Source organism: Hyperolius riggenbachi, chromosome 11, assembly GCF_040937935.1.
Source record: "Hyperolius riggenbachi isolate aHypRig1 chromosome 11, aHypRig1.pri, whole genome shotgun sequence".
Classification (NCBI taxonomy): Eukaryota; Metazoa; Chordata; class Amphibia; order Anura; family Hyperoliidae; genus Hyperolius; species Hyperolius riggenbachi.
In genome coordinates, this window is record NC_090656.1 from 12,138,851 (window position 1) to 12,159,814 (window position 20,964).

At 50.0% G+C, this 20,964-nt stretch overlaps 1 protein-coding gene across 2 annotated transcripts in view; it reads right to left on the bottom strand.

The window, feature by feature from the left end:
- TANGO6 (transport and golgi organization 6 homolog) overlaps positions 1-20,964 on the bottom strand; it is a 106,181-nt gene that overhangs the window by 5,237 nt on the left and 79,980 nt on the right. For both annotated transcript variants that reach the window (XM_068260126.1, XM_068260125.1), the window contains exons 16-17: positions 14,536-14,687; positions 14,311-14,424 (exon numbers count right to left, since the gene is read on the bottom strand). In XM_068260126.1, coding sequence (XP_068116227.1) covers positions 14,311-14,424; positions 14,536-14,687 — 266 coding nt within the window. The remainder of the gene's footprint in view (positions 1-14,310; positions 14,425-14,535; positions 14,688-20,964) is intronic.

Genomic DNA, 20,964 nt, shown 5'->3' on the forward strand with positions numbered 1-20,964 from the left:
AGTCTAGGGGACGCTTCCATTGTGTGTGAGATTGTCTCTGCGATTATTATAGATTCCTCCAGCGAGACTATAAATAGCAGCCGGGGAGGGCCGCAGAAAAGAGCAGAGCTGCAGAAATTGGCAGTTTATCACGCCGGGTAATTAAGAAATTGGATGCGTGCAGGCGCTGAGCCTAAAATACCCATCCAGGCGTGCTGCACGTACTACAGAGCGCGGGATTAACCCTAGCCATGCTGCGGGGATCTGCAGCATCCAGCAATCAATACACACAGGGAGCTGGAGATAAGAGGACAGGATACGGTGTGTGTAGTATCCAGCAATCAATACACACAGGGGGATGGAGATAAGAGGACAGGATACGGTGTGTGCAGCATGTACACAATGGAGGCTGGCCAGATAGAATGACTAGCAGGTCTCAGTAATTAGAGAAAGGAGAGCTTGCTGAAGAGACACAGGGAAAGCTTAGTTAGGCTGTTGTCTCCTTGCTGATTCTTATTGCTAAAAAGCGCCCCTCAACAGCTCTTTTGAGAGATAACGTTGTTCTTGTGATCTATTTTTTTTTGTGTGTGTGTCTGACAGAACTGTATATGCAAGTGTCTGTTGGTCAGTCGCAGCTGCCTCTTGGTAATTCCTACTGTGCCACTGCCAGGCCCAGCACATTCAGTGACTACCTGTTCACGGTACCTGTGTGTGTGACAGCTGCACATTTGTAATACCAATCACTGCATACCTCTTCATGTTTACTGCACCTGCGTGACAGAAGCACGCAGTGTTATATACCAGTCACTGCATCTATTCACGGTACCTGTGTGTGACAGCTGCACATTGTATTGATACCAGTCACTGCATACCTGCTCAGTGCACCTGCGCGACAGCAGGAAGTGTTATATTATATACCAGTCGCTGCATAACTGTTCACTGCACCTGTGTAACTGCACATTGTTGTACCAGCAGTCACTGCAAACTTTTCACTGCACCTGTGTAACCGCACATCGTATTAGTCAAGTCAGTGCATATCTTTCACTTCATCCCCCCCCAATATGGACAAAACAAGAGGCAGAGCCAGAGGCAGGCCACCTGGAAGGTCTGTTCGAGGTTGCGCTGTCGTGATTTCGTGCGGCCCTCGTCGACCAAAGTACAGTGTTCAGAAGAAGGCACGTGCCATCAACCCCAAATATTGTCAGGATGTAGTTGACTATTTAACACAGAACACCTCATCTTCCTCAGCTTCCGCATGGAAGCGTGACATATCTTCCTCCTTCTGCTCTGATTCTGGCCCTCCACTTAACACTCTGTTGGCAGCCATCACCAACGTGCCATCATCCCAGGGCTCAGCGGTGTGGAATTTTTTTTGTGTGTGTCTGCCTCAGATGAGAGCAATGCCATCTGTACTCTGCCACCGAAAATTGAGCTGTGGAAAGACCAAGACCCGCGTAGGAACAACTACCTTACAAAGGCACATTATTACAAAGCACAAACTGAAATGGGATGACCACCTGAGGAAAAGCAGCACACAAAAGCAATGCCACACACCACAGTGTAAGATACAATTACGCAATTATTTATCAAAAAAGGCAATACCCAAACTGTACCGTGATGTTGAAAGGCAAGTGGTGACATCTCTGGCACACAGCGTTGGGTCAAGTGTCCATCTGACCACGTGGTCTGCAAAATACGGCCAGGCCTGCCCGAAGACTACCGTATTTTTCAGACTATAAGACGCTCCGGACTATAAGACGCACCCAGGTTTAGAGGACAAAAAACTGGGGGAAAAAAAATATACTAAACCTGGGTGCATCCATGGTACAAGGGAGTCTTGTAGACCTTTTTCCCCCCAAGATGTCCCCTCCAGCTACAATAACTAAGCTTCAGTGCCCAGCTACACTTACCCCTGCTGCCCCAACCAGCTAAACTACGTACCCTACACTAAAGCCTGACGCCCCACCAGTAACCTTGCACTACACTACACTACACTACATTACACTAGTCCATGATTTCCCCACCAGTTACTACACTACACTAATCCACCTCTGCTGCCCCACTAGTGACACTACACCCTACATTAAACTAACCCCTGCCTCCCTACCAATTACAATAGGAACTTATGGTGAGCGCAGATTAGCGATCTATATCACCAGTTACAATAACTAAACCCTACAACTTGTATGATCTCACCTATCCAGCTGTCCCTCTGATGTGAGCTGTGATGACTTTGATGTGGCAAGGAAGCAGTGGCACGATCCAGGCATCCTACAGCAGCTGTCCTCCTCCATGTATTGTGGTGAGGGGCCAGAAGAGGAGCGATCCAGGACTAATTTCAGCGGCTGTCCTCCATGTATTGTGGTGGGGAGCCAGGGCTAATTGCAGTGAATGTCCTCCATGTATCGCGGCAGGGGGCCAGTGCTAATTGCAGCGAATGTCCTCATCGGCGGGGGGCCAGGGCTAATTGCAGCGGATGTCCTCCTCGGCGGGGGGCTAATTGCAGCGAATGTCCTCATCGGCGGGGGGCCAGGGCTAATTGCAGTGGCTGTCATTTTGTACGTTCCTGCGCAACGGCGGGGGGCGTGACAAAAGACGGGAGATTGTAGAGGTAGTTATGACTACCGATGCCTCAGTACTTCCTTGTTTACTAGCGTCATGACGTGCGACGCTCATGCGTGGAAGGAAGTACTGAGGCATCGGTAGTCATAACTACCGCTACAATCTCCCGTCTTTTGTCACGCCCCCCGCCGCTGCGCAGGAACTTACAAAATTACAGCCGCTGCAATTAGCCCTGGCCCCCCACCAATGACGACATTCGCTGCAATTAGCCCCCCGCCGAGGAGGACATCCGCTGGAATTAGCCCTGGCCCCCCGCCGAGGAGGACATCCGCTGCAATTAGCTCTGGCCCCCCACCGCGATACATGGAGGACAGCCGCTGCAATTAGCCCTGCCCCCCCCCCCCCCCCCCCCCCGCCGATGAGGACATCCACTGCAATTAGCCCTGGCCGGGATACATGGAGGACAGCCGCTGCAGTTTCTGAAAGCAGGCATGGAAGAAACACGGGGATCATTGCGGGCGGCCACATTGGCGGTATCGAGGCGGATGGTTGGCGGCATGGGCAGCGGTGTAATCTAGCAGATTATTGTGCGTTTGGTTTGCTCTACGCCACCAGAGACCCTCAGAGGGAAATAGTAAGCAACGCTTTATGGTTTTTTTTGCAATATGTATACTAATTTTTTTGCTACCTTCGGACTATAAGACGCAGGGACTTTTTCTCCCCACTTTTGGGGGAGAAAAAGTGCGTCTTATATTCCGAAAAATACGGTAAGTCAGTCCTCACACACAGCATCTCTACCTGTACGCCGTGTGACTGCCTGCCCCAAGACTAAGTCGGTCCTTACACAGCATCTCTGCCTGCAGGCCGCTTGACTGCCTTCTCCGCCACCACAAACAGGGTCCAGGACTCTAGGCAGATTCCTGAATTTTTAAGGCCGCTACTAGCAGCGCCCGCTATAATGATTTTTCTGGTGCGTGTACATGCCTGCCTAATTTTTATGACTGCACTGCGGCTGCAACAACAAAAAAATTACATGTACATGTGTCAATTACCCTTCGGGATCGTTACCTTGCCACGGTGAAGGGGCTTGCGTATCACAATGAAGCAATGACCGACGGCTATATGAGTGTGTTGGTGGGGGGGGGGGGGGGGGCACACCCAAGATAATAAGGACGTTGGTTCATTGTGGACAGACCAAATTCGATCAGCTGGACAGTCACTGCTGTTCTGTCATTGAGCTACCTCAGCCCGGCGACCATATGAGCTTGAAAACCGCCACAGCCTGCACTCTCGCCATGGTGCGCACCAGTCCAGCACGGCCGTCACTACACAAATAGCTGTTTGCGGTGCGTTACACATTGAGTTTGGTCTGTCAGTGTGAAGCAGTACTCTAATTACACTACCTGATTGACGTATACACATGAAAGATGTTTTAAAGCACTTTAGGCCTCCAATTTAGCATGCAATGTGATTTCTGCCCTTAAAACGCTGCTGTGCGTAAAATCCTGATTTTTCCCCGGGACTTTGGCATGTATCCCACTCCGCCATGCCCCCCTCCAGGTGTTGGACCCCTTTAAACATCTTTTCCATCACTTTTGTGGCCAGCATAAATGTTTGTAGTTTTCAAAGTTCGCCTCCCCATTGAAGTCAATTGCGGTTCGCGAAAGTTTGCGCAAACCGAACTGTTGCGGAAGTTCGCGTTCGAGGATCGTGAACCGAAAATCGGAGGTTCGAGCCATCTCTAAACACACAGCAGCTGAGCAGTTACTCTGCGGCCCCGAGGAAGCGTGCCAAGGAACAATCCCATAACACAGCAGCTGAGCAGTTACTCTGCGGCCCCCGAGGAAGCGTGCTAAGGAACAATCCCATAACACACAGCAGCTGAGCAGTTACTCTGCGGCCCCCGAGGAAGCATGCTAAGGAACAATCCCATAACACACAGCAGCTGAGCAGTCACCCTGCGGCCCCCGAGGAAGCATGCTAAGGAACAATCCCATAATACACAGCAGCTGAGCAGTCACTCTGCGGCCCCAGAGGAAGCATGCTAAGGAACAATCCCATAACACACAGCAGCTGAGCAGTCACCCTGCGGCCCCCGAGAAAGCATGCTAAGGAACAATCCCATAATACACAGCAGCTGAGCAGTCACTCTGCGGCCCCAGAGGAAGCATGCTAAGGAACAATCCCATAACACACAGCAGCTGAGCAGTCACTCTGCGGCCCCCGAGGAAGCATGCTAAGGAACAATCCCATAACACAGCAGCTGAGCAGTCACTCTGCGGCCCCCGAGGAAGCGTGCTAAGGAACAATCCCATAACACACAGCAGCTGAGCAGTCACCCTGCGGCCCCCGAGGAAGCATGCTAAGGAACAATCCCATAACACACAGCAGCTGAGCAGTCACTCTGCGGCCCCCGAGGAAGCATGCTAAGGAACAATCCCATAACACAGCAGCTGAGCAGTCACTCTGCGGCCCCCGAGGAAGCATGCTAAGGAACAATCCCATAACACAGCAGCTGAGCAGTCACTCTGCGGCCCCCGAGGAAGCATGCTAAGGAACAATCCCATAACACAGCAGCTGAGCAGTCACTCTGCAGCCCCCGAGGAAGCGTGCTAAGGAACAATCCTATAACACACAGCAGCTGAGCAGTCACTCTGCGGCCCCCGAGGAAGCGTGCTAAGTAACAATCCCATAACACAGCAGCTGACCAGTCACTCTGCGGCCCCCGAGGAAGCATGCTAAGGAACACTCCTATAACACACAGCAGCTTAGCAGTCACTCTGCGGCCCCCGAGGAAGCGTGGCAAGTAACAATCCCATAACACAGCAGCTGAGCAGTCACTCTGCAGCCCCCGAGGAAGCGTGCTAAGTAACAATCCCATAACACAGCAGCTGACCAGTCACTCTGCGGCCCCCGAGGAAGCGTGGCAAGTAACAATCCTATAACACAGCAGCTGAGCAGTTACTCTGCGGCCCCCGAGGAAGCGTGCTAAGGAACAATCCCATAACACACAGCAGCTGAGCAGTCACTCTGCGGCCCCCGAGGAAGCGTGCTAAGGAACAATCCCATAACACAGAGCAGCTGAGCAGTCCCTCTGCGGCCCCCGAGGAAGCATGCTAAGGAACAATCCCATAACAGAGCAGCTGAGCAGTCCCTCTGCGGCCCCCGAGGAAGCGTGCTAAGGAACAATCCTATAACACACAGCAGCTGAGCAGTCACTCTGCGGCCCCCGAGGAAGCATGCTAAGGAACAATCCCATAACAGCAGCTGACCAGTCACTCTGCGGCCCCCGAGGAAGCGTGATAAGTAACAATCCTATAATACACAGCAGCTGAGCAGTCACTCCGCGGCCCCCGAGGAAGCGTGCTAAGGAACAATCCCATAACACAGCAGCTGAGCAGTCACCCTGCGGCCCCCGAGGAAGCGTTCCAAGGAACAATCCCATAACACACAGCAGCTGAGCAGTCACCCTGCGGCCCCCGAGGAAGCGTGCTAAGGAACAATCCCATAATACACAGCAGCTGAGCAGTCACTCTGCGGCCCCCGAGGAAGCGTGCTAAGGAACAATCCCATAACACACAGCAGCTGAGCAGTCACTCTGCGGCCCCCGAGGAAGCGTGCTAAGGAACAATCCCATAACACGCAGCAGCTGAGCCGTCACTCTGCGGCCCCCGACGAAGCGTGCTAAGGAACAACCCCATAACACACAGCAGCTGAGCAATCACTCTGCGGCCCCCGAGGAAGCGTGCTAAGGAACAATCCCATAACACACAGCAGCTGAGCAATCACTCTGCGGCCCCCGAGGAAGCGTGCTAAGGAACAATCCCATAACACACAGCAGCTGAGCAATCACTCTGCGGCCCCCGAGGAAGCGTGCTAAGGAACAATCCCATAACACAGCAGCTGAGCAGTCACTCTGCGGCCCCCGAGGAAGCATGCTAAGGAACAATCCCATAACACAGCAGCTGAGCAGTCACTCTGCAGCCCCCGAGGAAGCGTGCTAAGGAACAATCCCATAACACAGAGCAGCTGAGCAGTCACCCTGTGGCCCCCGAGGAAGCGTGCTAAGGAACAATCCCATAACACACAGCAGCTGAGCAGTCACTCTCCGGCCCCCGAGGAAGCGTGCTAAGTAACAACCCCATAACACACAGCAGCTGAGCAATCACTCTGCGGCCCCCGAGGAAGCGTGCTAAGGAACAATCCCATAACACACAGCAGCTGAGCAATCACTCTGCGGCCCCCGAGGAAGCGTGCTAAGGAACAATCCCATAACACACAGCAGCTGAGCAATCACTCTGCGGCCCCCGAGGAAGCGTGCTGAGGAACAATCCCATAACACACAGCTGCTGAGCAATCACTCTGCGGCCCCCGAGGAAGCGTGCTAAGGAACAATCCCATAACACACAGCAGCTGAGCAATCACTCTGCGGCCCCCGAGGAAGCGTGCTAAGGAACAATCCCATAACACAGCAGCTGAGCAGTCACTCTGCAGCCCCCGAGGAAGCGTGCTAAGTAACAATCCCATAACACAGCAGCTGACCAGTCACTCTGCGGCCCCCGAGGAAGCATGCTAAGGAACAATCCCATAACACAGCAGCTGAGCAGTCACTCTGCAGCCCCCGAGGAAGCGTGCTAAGGAACAATCCCATAACACAGAGCAGCTGAGCAGTCACCCTGTGGCCCCCGAGGAAGCGTGCTAAGGAACAATCCCATAACACACAGCAGCTGAGCAGTCACTCTCCGGCCCCCGAGGAAGCGTGCTAAGTAACAACCCCATAACACACAGCAGCTGAGCAATCACTCTGCGACCCCCGAGGAAGCGTGCTAAGGAACAATCCCATAACACACAGCAGCTGAGCAGTCACTCTGCGGCCCCCGAGGAAGCGTGCTAAGGAACAATCCTATAACACACAGCCGCTGAGCAGTCACTCTGCGGCCCCCGAGGAAGCATGCTAAGGAACAATCCCATAACACAGAGCAGCTGAGCAGTCCCTCTGCGGCCCCCGAGGAAGCATGCTAAGGAACAATCCCATAACACACAGCAGCTGAGCAGTCACTCTCCGGCCCCCGAGGAAGCGTGCTAAGTAACAACCCCATAACACACAGCAGCTGAGCAATCACTCTGCGACCCCCGAGGAAGCGTGCTAAGGAACAATCCCATAACACACAGCAGCTGAGCAGTCCCTCTGCGGCCCCCGAGGAAGCGTGCTAAGGAACAATCCTATAACACACAGCAGCTGAGCAGTCACTCTGCGGCCCCCGAGGAAGCATGCTAAGGAACAATCCCATAACAGCAGCTGACCAGTCACTCTGCGGCCCCCGAGGAAGCGTGATAAGTAACAATCCTATAATACACAGCAGCTGAGCAGTCACTCCGCGGCCCCCGAGGAAGCGTGCTAAGGAACAATCCCATAACACAGCAGCTGAGCAGTCACCCTGCGGCCCCCGAGGAAGCGTTCCAAGGAACAATCCCATAACACACAGCAGCTGAGCAGTCACCCTGCGGCCCCCGAGGAAGCGTGCTAAGGAACAATCCCATAATACACAGCAGCTGAGCAGTCACTCTGCGTCCCCCGAGGAAGCATGCTAAGGAACAATCCCATAACACACAGCAGCTGAGCAGTCACTCTGCGGCCCCCGAGGAAGCGTGCTAAGGAACAATCCCATAACACACAGCAGCTGAGCAGTCACTCTGCGGCCCCCGAGGAAGCGTGCTAAGGAACAATCCCATAACACGCAGCAGCTGAGCAGTCACTCTGCGGCCCCCGAGGAAGCGTGCTAAGGAACAACCCCATAACACACAGCAGCTGAGCAATCACTCTACGGCCCCCGAGGAAGCGTGCTAAGGAACAATCCCATAACACACAGCAGCTGAGCAATCACTCTGTGGCCCCAGAGGAAGCGTGCTAAGGAACAATCCCATAACACACAGCAGCTGAGCAATCACTCTGCGGCCCCCGAGGAAGCGTGCTAAGGAACAATCCCATAACACAGCAGCTGAGCAGTCACTCTGCGGCCCCCGAGGAAGCATGCTAAGGAACAATCCCATAACACAGCAGCTGAGCAGTCACTCTGCAGCCCCCGAGGAAGCGTGCTAAGGAACAATCCCATAACACAGAGCAGCTGAGCAGTCACCCTGTGGCCCCCGAGGAAGCGTGCTAAGGAACAATCCCATAACACACAGCAGCTGAGCAGTCACTCTCCGGCCCCCGAGGAAGCGTGCTAAGTAACAACCCCATAACACACAGCAGCTGAGCAATCACTCTGCGACCCCCGAGGAAGCGTGCTAAGGAACAATCCCATAACACACAGCAGCTGAGCAGTCACTCTGCGGCCCCCGAGGAAGCGTGCTAAGGAACAATCCTATAACACACAGCCGCTGAGCAGTCACTCTGCGGACCCCGAGGAAGCATGCTAAGGAACAATCCCATAACACAGCAGCTGAGCAGTCACTCTGCGGCCCCCGAGGAAGCGTGCTAAGGAACAATCCCATAACACACAGCAGCTGAGCAGTCACTCTGCGGCCCCCGAGGAAGCGTGCTAAGGAACAATCCCATAACACACAGCAGCTGAGCAGTCACTCTGCGGCCTCCGAGGAAGCGTGCTAAGGAACAATCCCATAACACACAGCAGCTGAGCAGTCACTCTGCGGCCCCCGAGGAAGCGTGCTAAGGAACAATCCCATAACAGCAGCTGAGCAGTCACTCTGCGGCCCCCGAGGAAGCGTGCTAAGGAACAATCCCATAACACACAGCAGCTGAGCAGTCACTCTGCGGCCCCCGAGGAAGCGTGCTAAGGAACAATCCCATAACGCAGCAGCTGAGCAGTCACTCTGCGGCCCCAGAGGAAGCGTGCTAAGGAACAATCCCATAACACACAGCAGCTGAGCAGTCACTCTGCAGCCCCCGAGGAAGCATGCTAAGGAACAATCCCATAACACACAGCAGCTGAGAAGTCACTCTGCGGCCCCCGAGGAAGCATGCTAAGGAACAATCCCATAACACAGCAGCTGAGCAGTCACTCTGCGGCCCCCGAGGAAGCGTGCTAAGGAACAATCCCATAACACAGCAGCTGAGCAGTCACTCTGCGGCCCCCGAGGAAGTGTGCTAAGGAACAATCCCATAACACACAGCAGCTGAGCAGTCACTCTGCGGCCCCTGAGGAAGCATGCTAAGGAACAATCCTATAACACACAGCAGCTGAGCAGTCACCCTGCGGCCCCCGAGGAAGCATGCTAAGGAACAATCCCATAACACACAGCAGCTGAGCAGTCACTCTGCGGCCCCCGAGGAAGCGTGCTAAGGAACAATCCCATAACACACAGCAGCTGAGCAGTCACTCTGCGGCCCCCGAGGAAGCGTGCTAAGGAACAATCCCATAACACACAGCAGCTGAGCAGTCACTCTACGGCCCCCGAGGAAGCGTGCTAAGGAACAATCCCATAACACACAGCAGCTGAGCAGTCACTCTGCGGCCTCCGAGGAAGCGTGCTAAGGAACAATCCCATAACACAGTAGCTGAGCAGTCACTGTGCGGCCCCCGAGGAAGCGTGCTAAGGAACAATCCCATAACACAGTAGCTGAGCAGTTACTCTGCGGCCCCCGAGGAAGCGTGCTAAGGAACAATCCCATAACACAGTAACTGAGCAGTCCCTCTGCGGCCCCCGAGGAAGCATGCTAAGGAACAATCCCATAACGCAGTAGCTGAGCAGTCACTGTGCGGCCCCCGAGGAAGCGTGCTAAGGAACAATCCCATAACACACAGCAGCTGAGCAGTCACTCTGCGGCCCCCGAGGAAGCGTGCTAAGGAACAATCCCATAACACACAGCAGCTGAGCAGTCACTCTGCGGCCCCGAGGAAGCATGCTAAGGAACAATCCCATAACGCAGTAGCTGAGCAGTCACTGTGCGGCCCCCGAGGAAGCGTGCTAAGGAACAATCCCATAACACACAGCAGCTGAGCAGTTACTCTGCGGCCCCCCAGGAAGTGTGCTAAGGAACAATCCCATAACGCAGTAGCTGAGCAGTCACTCTGCGGCCCCCAAGGAAGCGTGCTAAGGAACAATCCCATAACGCAGTAGCTGAGCAGTCACTGTGCGGCCCCCGAGGAAGCGTGCTAAGGAACAATCCCATAACACACAGCAGCTGAGCAGTCACTCTGCGGCCCCCGAGGAAGCGTGCTAAGGAACAATCCCATAACACAGCAGCTGAGCAGTCACTCTGCGGCCCCCGAGGAAGTGTGCTAAGGAACAATCCTATAACACACAGCAGCTGAGCAGTCACTCTACGGCCCCCGAGGAAGCATGCTAAGGAACAATCCCATAACACACAGCAGCTGAGAAGTTACGCTGCGACCCCCCAGGAAGTGTGCTAAGGAACAATCCCATAACGCAGTAGCTGAGCAGTCACTCTGCGGCCCCCGAGGAAGCGTGCTAAGGAACAATCCCATAACACACAGCAGCTGAGCAGTCACCCTGCGGCCCCGAGGAAGCGTGCTAAGGAACAATCCTATAACACACAGCAGCTGAGCAGTCACTCTACGGCCCCCGAGGAAGCATGCTAAGGAACAATCTCATAACACGCAGCAGCTGAGCAGTCACTCTGCGGCCCCCGAGGAAGCGTGCTAAGGAACAATCCCATAACACACAGCAGCTGAGCAGTCACTGTGCGGCCCCTGAGGAAGCGTGCTAAGGAACAATCCCATAACACAGCAGCTGAGCAGTCACTCTGCGGCCTCCGAGGAAGCGTGCTAAGGAACAATCCCATAACACACAGCAGCTGAGCAGTCACTGTGCGGCCCCTGAGGAAGCGTGCTAAGGAACAATCCTATAACACAGCAGCTGAGCAGTCACTCTGCGGCCCCCGAGGAAGCGTGCTAAGGAACAATCCCATAACACACAGCAGCTGAGCAGTTACTCTGCGGCCCCCGAGGAAGTGTGCTAAGGAACAATCCCATAACACAGTAACTGAGCAGTCCCTCTGCGGCCCCCGAGGAAGCGTGCTAAGGAACAATCCCATAACGCAGTAGCTGAGCAGTCACTGTGCGGCCCCCGAGGAAGCGTGCTAAGGAACAATCCCATAACACACAGCAGCTGAGCAGTCACTCTGCGGCCCCCGAGGAAGCGTGCTAAGGAACAATCCCATAACACACAGCAGCTGAGCAGTTACTCTGCGGCCCCCGAGGAAGTGTGCTAAGGAACAATCCCATAACACAGCAGCTGAGCAGTCCCTCTGCGGCCCCCGAGGAAGCGTGCTAAGGAACAATCCCATAACGCAGTAGCTGAGCAGTCACTCTGCGGCCCCCGAGGAAGCATGCTAAGGAACAAACCCATAACACAGCAGCTGAGCAGTCACTCTGCGGCCCCGAGGAAGTGTGCTAAGGAACAATCCCATAACACAGCAGCTGAGCAGTCACTCTGCGGCCCCGAGGAAGTGTGCTAAGGAACAATCCCATAACACAGCAGCTGAGCAGTCACTCTGCGACCCCTGAGGAAGCGTGCTAAGGAACAATCCCATAACACAGCAGCTGAGCAGTTACTCTACGGCCCCCGAGGAAGCGTGCTAAGGAACAACTCATAGCACACAGCAGCTGAGCAGTCCCTCTGCGGCCCCCGAGGAAGCGTGCTAAGGAACAATCCCATCATTACCTGCTCTGTGGCCCTACCTACTAACAGACTTGCACTCCTTCAGTCTATTCTGAACAGGCTCTCTCAACCCATCCGCCTCTCTTCTCACTCATCTGCTGCTCCTCTCTGTAAAGCTTAGCACTGGTTGACAATAATCTGAGAATTTACTTCAAACTCCTTCATGACCCCATACAGCTAGCAATGTGTGGTCAGATCGACCATGATGAGACAGATCTCTCTCTGATCGAATCTGATCTGGCTGCCTATACACCGCAGGCTGATTCCCAATCAATTCCAGCATATCTCCCGGGAACCAGCCTTGTGACTCCGCCTCCTCGCAGCTGTTCCCCCAAATGTTAAACTGGACCTGAACTCAGAACTTCCTCTCTGCTCTAAAAGATACACAACAGCAGCATAACCTTTATAGAAAAACATTGCTTTGTTACACCTGATACAAATTCTAAAATAAATCTGCAGTCTTTGTACTTCCTGATTTATGGAAACAGACATATTGTTAACAGCCTGTGCTTTCAAATGAGCTCATCTGCCATCTCTGCCATAGGCAGTCATGTGACTCAGGGAAATGTTAGATTACAACAACAAGTGATTAGACACAAATGAGGATTAATTAAAGAGGCTAAACTCTCTAAATACATACAGGGTGTATTTCTCTCTGTTTTCCTTCTGGCCTGTGCAAGAGTTCAGGTCCACTTTAACATGACCGGAAATAACCAGACAGTCGTGGCAGCTGAAGCGGGTGAGATATGAATGCACAGCAGGCACATTAACATTTGGGAGGACAATGTCCGGGGTTCTGCTGCGTTCGTCCCGACACTACACTCTGTTACCGCCGTGCTTTCAATTGACCACATCGGCCCGAGATTTCCCTGCATGATTGATCGATTTTGGAACTGATATTTATCCAATTCGGTAAAATTATCAAATCAAATGGCTGCTCAGGCCACAGAATGGATAGCTATATGGCCACCTTAAAGAGGAACTCCAGTGAAAATAATGTAATAAAAAAAGTGCTTCCGTTTTACAATAATTATGTATAAATGATTTAGTCAGTGTTTGCCCATTGTAAAATCTTTCCTCTCCCTGATTTACATTCTGACATTTATGACATGGTGACATTTTTACTGCTGGCAGGTGATGTCAGTGGAAGGAGATGCTGCTTGCTTTGTTTGGCAGCTGTAAACAGCCATTTCTCACAATGCAACAAGGTTTACAGACAGGAAACTGCCAGGACCATGTTCCTTACAGTTTCCTGTGGGAGGGGTTTCACCACAATATCAGTCATACAGCGCCCCCTGATGATCCGTTTGACAAAAGCAATAGATTTCTCCTGGGAAAAGGGGTTTCAGCTACTGATTGGGATAAAGTTTAATTCTTGGTTACGGTTTCTCTTTAACTCTAACCAAGAAAGCTCTCCACAATCTGCCTCCCGCATACATTTCATTTCACGTTTCCTCACAAGAGCGCGATGTTTCCTGAAGGCCTGCTTTTGATGGTGCGATGTGGTGCGTTGTGTGCGACGCATCGCTAAAGCTGGTTTCTAGTGTGAAACCAGCCTCAAGGTGGCCACTAATGATACAATTTCCTGAACGATCGATTATGAACGATTCTTCAAGTGAGCGATCGTTTGGGACCACTAATAGACAAAAATCTCCTAACCAATGTGATCAAATTAAGGAACTTGATCCGAATTTCGGTTAGATCCCATCAATCCGATTGGATTGGTTACGAGATTTCTGTCCATTAGTGGTCCTAAACATTCATTTAACGATCGTTCACACAAATAATCGTTTGTGATCGATCGCTTAGCAAATTGTATCATTAGTGGCCTCCTTTACGCACTCCACGCATTACTGCTATAGCGACCTCTAGTTTAAGCGCTCAGGGACAAAACCACCTACTTCGCTTCCTCTTGTGGCAGTTTGTACTGTAATGCAGGGATGCTGGGAAATGTAATTCACCTACCGATTTTCATACTGTGTGTGTCACATGGTCACATCTGATTGACACGCCTACTAGCTGAATCCAGAGAGGAGTGACAAGTACATTTGGTCCCATGACAGATATAATCTAGTCTAGCCCTTAGCTTATCTATCTACTCTTGGATAACCCAGACACACTCACCTGTGTGGCCTGTGTGCTCAGTCCCCTCAGAAGCAGCACTACCACATGAATAGCGGCCCTGCGCACCTGGGCCTCGGGGTCAGTCCGGGCCATCGCCGACAAGCAGGAGCTCACCTAAAGAGAAGGAAAGACAGTAAATCCAGGATTTAAAGGCTGGATATTGAAGATGTTGGGAGAGGTCATGTGACTACAGAAAGCCAATGGGCTGAAGGATCTGTGACCTACCTCATGGATGATTGGGCCCAGGGAGAAGTGCAGCTGCTGGCACAGCTCGCCCAGGTTAGAAAGGCTGCTGGCCCTCAGAGAGCTGTCTGGATCTCGGGCACCCCTCAGGAATGCGTGGATTAGGGCGTCTTTGTGGGAGAGCACAGTGTCCCCTGCAGACAAATGAATAAAGTCACTCTCTGCACAGATAAGGACATAATGATGGGAATAGTCTGACTCTAAAGGTAGCCATACATCTAGTGCACGATTTTTCACAGCAGCTGATGTAATCGATACATAAAACTGACAAAATGTGCAGAATCATGATGTAGATTTTTTTCTGCGTGCGAAAAACAAATTAAAGAGGAACTCCAGCCTAAGCAAACATACTGTCATTAAGTTACATTAGTTGTGTTAATTATAATAGATAGGTAATATAATCTCTTACCCACCCTGTTTTAAAAGAACAGGCAAATGTTTGTGATTTCATGATGGCAGCCATCTTTTTGGTTGAAAGAAGGTGACAGGGAGCATGACACAGTTACAACTGTCCTGTGTGCTGATCACCCCTCCCAGTTGCTAGGCAACGTGAACAAGATAGGAAATCCCATCATGCTTTGCACAGCTTCAAAGGAAAAAAGCCCAGGCAGTTTTCTTTGATGGGGTGGAGCTTAGCTAAAAATCCAGTTAAAAATGAGACTTCTATAAGAAAAACAAAGATTTGATGCTGTGAAACTGTTAAGGTGGCCACACACCATACAATTTGTTCAATTTAAAAAATGCAATACATTTTTCTGACTGATGGTAACATTTCAAAAATATGACCAATGTACCACACACCTATATTCAATTTTCCCCCAATTATGATAAAAATTATTGGAAACTAACAAAATTGCTAGGGTATGTATATTAATAAATTGACAATCCAACACACACCATACAATCTTTAGAAAGATTGAAGAAAAAGATCTGGCATTCCGGATCGATTAAAATCAAAGAAAACGGGAAATCCGATCGGATTTTTCAGTCGAATGAAAAAAAAAAGCGTTCTATTTTTTTGGGAGATCCGATCGTTTTTATCGAATCAATGTAAAATCAGATCATTTTATTGTATGGTGTGTGGCCACCTTTAAAGAAACACCAAACCTCTTCAGTTCTGCTGAGTAGATTTTTAGTCTGGAGGTTCACTTTAAGTGTGATCTAGGCCATTGATTAACATGAGGTCTCTGTGCAGAAAAGGCGTACGAAAAGTCCCAAGTGTGTTCCCTGCCTCAGACATTCTACCTCATTTCTCATCTCTTACTTATTCTATCCAACCAATCTGCTCAGCTGCCAGAGAGATGTATTTGCCAGCATTAGCCAATGTATATTTGTGTATAGTTTTTATAAGAAACTAACGATTTAATCGTTCCAGTTTTGCCCTTGTTTCCTGATGATTCTGATCTATGCTAGGACTCTCTGTTCTCTGTTGTTGATTTGGCTAGTTAGGTTGCAATTAACCATGTTTTCCTTTTAGGAATTGCTAGTCTGAGGTCTCTCTACCTTGTTTCACTCTGGAGAGTGGGGGCAGCAAAACCCGATTTCTAGCACAAAATCGATATATTTTACCAATGTTACATACAATTGAGATTGTATCATGTATGGACACACCAACCAATCTTAAACTTTTACTGTGCTCACACTGGATTTGCTTCCAGAAGCCTCTAGTGGATGAGACCTGTATGACAACTGTGGCATAGTTAGATGGTATTGGCAGGTGCTTGTTACAAATTCATGGAAGCGTGTATGCAGCTTAAAGAGGAACTCCAGTGAAAATGCTTCATTTTTACAATTATGTATAAATGATTTAGTCAGCGTTTGCCCATTGTAAAATCTTTCCTCTCCCTGATTTACACTCTAGCATTTCTCACATGGTGACATTTTTACTGCTGGCAGATGATGTCAGTGGAAGGAGATGCTGCTTGCTTTTTTTGGCAGTTGGAAACCACTGTAAACAGCTGTTATTTCCCACAATGCAACAAGGCTCCCACAGTGTGATGTCAGAACCATGGTCCTGACATCACACTGTGGGAGGGGTTTCACCACAATATCAGCCATACAGCGCCCCCAGATGATCAGTTTGTGAAAAGGTAAAGATGTCTCATGAGAAAGGGGGTATCAGCTACTGATTGGGATGAAGATCAATCCTTGGTTACGGTTTCTCTTTAAAGCACTGACGGTCACGTGTTTCAGGGACTTGGTGCAGACCAGAGCAGAGAGAAGCTCTTCTAGTAGTGATGCCTCTGGAAGGGAGGCCCTAGCAGCAGCAATTACCAATCAGCCCACTGTAATGGTAGCCATGTGCAGTTGTCCCCAGTATAGGTTAGCCAGGTACAGTTGCCCCAGTATAGGTTGGTCAGGCACTCGCTTCACTTCCTGTTTCTGCCTGGTGCTGTCACCAGACTTCTGCCGCCTGAGTAAGTCGCCTCACTTGGCATCATGGGCGGACCGGGCCTGAACACAATGTACTTTGTACAGCGTTGCAGAAGATGTTGGCGCTACATAAATACTAAATAATAATAATGATGATGCGTCTACCTACAGCCCGAGGAGCTGCTCATTGCTCATACTGTCTGGCCAGACTGACAGCTTCACAGACACACCTTACTGAGTCACCCCAACACTCAGCATGACCCTCCTGCTGCCATCAAAGCCTCAACATCACCCCCACATCCTCCAACAATCCCCACCTGCCGGCTGGTGCGTCACTCAGACACATCGCTGCCCCCCGAGCCACACTGACTAATAAGATGGGGGGGAATTAAAGGGAACCTAAACTGAGAAGGATATGGATTTTTCCTTTTAAAATAATACCAGTTGCCTGACTCTCCTGCGGATCCTGTGTGTCTAATACTTTTAGCCACAACCCCTCAACCAGCATGCAGATCAGGTGCTCTGACTGAAGTCAGACTGGATTACCTGCATGCTTGTTTCAGGTGTGTGATTCAGCCACTACTGCAGCCTAAAGGGGCCCATACACTGGTCGATTTCAGCCATCGATCGGAAATTGATTCTTTCAAATCAGCAAATCAATCGATTTGTAGCCAATTTTGACCAATTTGATTTATTTGAAAGGATGGAAAATCGATGTCAATCTGCTGCTGGTAGAAGATGGATGGCCCATAGAGTTGCATTGGATCTAATGGTAAAATAATGCATTTAGATCGATTTTCAATATATTTACAATAGATTTGATTCTGAAATCCATTATCAATCTGTTCCTAGTGGGTGGCACACATCTGATAGATTTCTGTCAGATTCGACTTGACAGGCATCTGCCAGAAATCTGATCTATATGGTAAAATACCTGAGGGTGCTTCCTCTCTGGTTCACTTTAAATGGAGACAGCTTTTAAAACAACACACTTTATCTTTACACTTAATAATCCAATCAGTGCATACATTTTACCAAAAGATAACATCACAGTATACGAATTTAATAGGTTAGCAATAAACCAGATCAATTTTCCTTTCGTTTGTGGAACAACATCCTATTGTCCAAAAGTCCCTTGACAAGTCCCCTCGCCGTCTATTTCTGTAATTGCCACAAGCCACAACTTCTCCCAGTTCTGTGGATACCGTCCTTTATTCTGCCCTTGTTCTCCTTTGACCATCTGGACTTTCCTGCAGTAAAACCTGATTTCAAACTGTCTTTCACTGCTTTTCAGCTGTTTGTAGCTTTTATTTACTTTTCAGGAAACCAGAATGAATTTGACAAGCTGTCAACAAGTTCTTGGATAAAAACTACCGTATTTTTTTGGACTATAAGACACTCCGGACCATAAGATGCACCCAGGTTTAGAGGACAAAAAACAGGGGAAAAATATATACTAAACCTGGTGCTTCCATGGTGACAGGGCATCTTGTGGATTATGTCCCCTTTGTACCTCTTCTGTCTCCCTCTGTCCCCCTTGAGTCCTCCTGTACCCCATGTGTCTGCCTCTGTCCTCCTCTATGCCCCTTTGTGTCCCTGTGTCCTCTGTTTGTCCCCCTGTGTCCTCCTCTGCATGGGCACAGCACAGGGAGACCCCGACATTGCGGCGGGTTGGAGGTTCATATTGGCAGGCATTCACAAGTCAGGAACTCCCTGCATTTAGACAAAAAATGCAGTAAGTTTTATAACTCTTGCTGTACTGGAGAAAAAAAAAAAGAAAGGGACTTCACATAATTTCTAAATAGGGCTAGTACTATATGTTTACAAGTTTATCTTATGTCACATGTCAAGTGCACCTTAAAACCAAAGGCATTTTCTACTGCCACAGACCAATCTCTATTTCCTGCAGAAGGTGAAAGCCACTGATAACCAATATACAGCAATATCCAGCTTACTCACTACATCATTTGTGCTTCCAGCCTGCTTTTTTATAGACTGCAACAGTGATGCTCAAATCCGAATTTTGGGTGAATCTGGATAGTTCTATCCGGATATCTCCCAGTAAACCTGTGCGGGCTGGTGTCAATCTTACCTGTCTGACGTCTTCTTCGGTCCGTCTCTCGGCGCCTCCCACGATGCGGTCCAAGCGGCGGTCATGTGACTATAAACACTTCCTCCTTTTGGGTTGAAGGATGAAGTGTTTGTACTCACGTGATGCGCGTGGAGCGCATCAGGGGAGGCGCCGAGGGACGGACGAAGACGACGTCAGACAGGTAAGATATCCGGATAACAACTATCCGGGTTCACCCAAAGTTCGGATTTGAGCATCACTGGACTGCAAGCTCACTGGGGCAGGGCTCTCTCCCCAGTTTTTTGCACTTTGATTGACAACTGTCTGCATTAGTTACTACACTGTTTTATGCTGTATACCACCTCTGTATTGCGCACCCAATATTTTTGCATGGATTGTGGATTCATACAGTGGTAGAATCTTCTGTACAAAAAATAATCAGCTCACATCGGTTCCTGTTCCGTAAAAGAAGAAATGGAAGATCTCTCCATCCCGGATCTTTGCAGTTCCCCCTAAACATCCCAATGAAATGAAACTCATATCATTCTCTATGGTTAGTCTTACAGAACAGGCTGGTGGGGTTTGTGTACAGTACAGAGCGCTGTGCTTGTGGCTGGTGACAGAGGCCATTGATTTCCTTTAATGATAGTTTCCTGCGGTTACTCGATGAGGGAGACACGGGACAGAACACGCAGGGAAGCCCTGCAAATCCCCCGGAGGCAGACGTCAGAAGTGCTGACTCTGCTTACGCATATCGAGTCACATGACACATCAGAGCCAGGGCATAAATCTCTGCCTGCAGCCTCATTACTCAGCTCTGTGTACAGACAGCCAATCACAGCCAAGGCACGTTCCACTAAAGAATAAAGATCCAGCCTAATTACCAGGATCTAAAAAAAACAACCATTTTCTTGGCAGTTGCTGAAAAATTAATCATTTATGAAATGATGTGAATGGTTCTTCCAAGACACAATTATCAGATCCTATCTGGTAGAAAAGTTCAAATCGATTATCAGGTTTTTTTTCTATACTGGGATTACACGGTAGGTTTTTAATTTTCGATTCGGCACGCGATCTATTAGGCATTCGATTTTCCGCTAGATTCTCTTATCTTCCACTCTTTTTTTTATCTCTTTTCCATTGACTTCTATAAGAAATCGAACGGAAACGAATCGAGTGGAACATCGGACATGCCGGAATTTTATCATCGAAGGCATCTATCGGAACGATGCTTAGCAAATACACGTACCGTGTATTCCCAGCATTAGATGTTTCTTATGAGGGGATCAGATTAACACTGGATTTCTTGATAACAAAAGGGGTGCACGCACACACACACTGTATGCACACACACAGTGTATACACACACTGTACACACACACTGTACACACACACACACACACTGTATATACACAATATATACACACACACACACACTGTACGTGCACACACACACACACACACTGTATGCGCGCGCACACGCACACTGGACACACTGTATACACACACACACACACACACACACACACACACACTGTATGCGCGCACAAACGCACACTGGACACACTGTATACACACACACTGTACACACACACTGTACACGCACACACTGTACACACGCACACACACTGTACACGCACACACACTGTACACACGCACACACACTGTACACACACACTGTACACACGCACACACTGTATGCGCACACACACGCACACTGTATACACACACACACTGTACACACGCACACACTGTACACACGCACACACTGTACACACGCACACACTGTACACACACAATATGAGCACACACGGTAAGTGTTGCCTGTAGGGATTGGAACTCAATTCTTAGGGTGACAGTTCTGCTACAGCCAAGCAGCATGTACTGTTTCTATGGAGATGGAAGGAGGTGTGGCAATGCAGCATACGATGGAGTGATTTCAAGCCCGGGGGGGGGGGGGGGGGGGG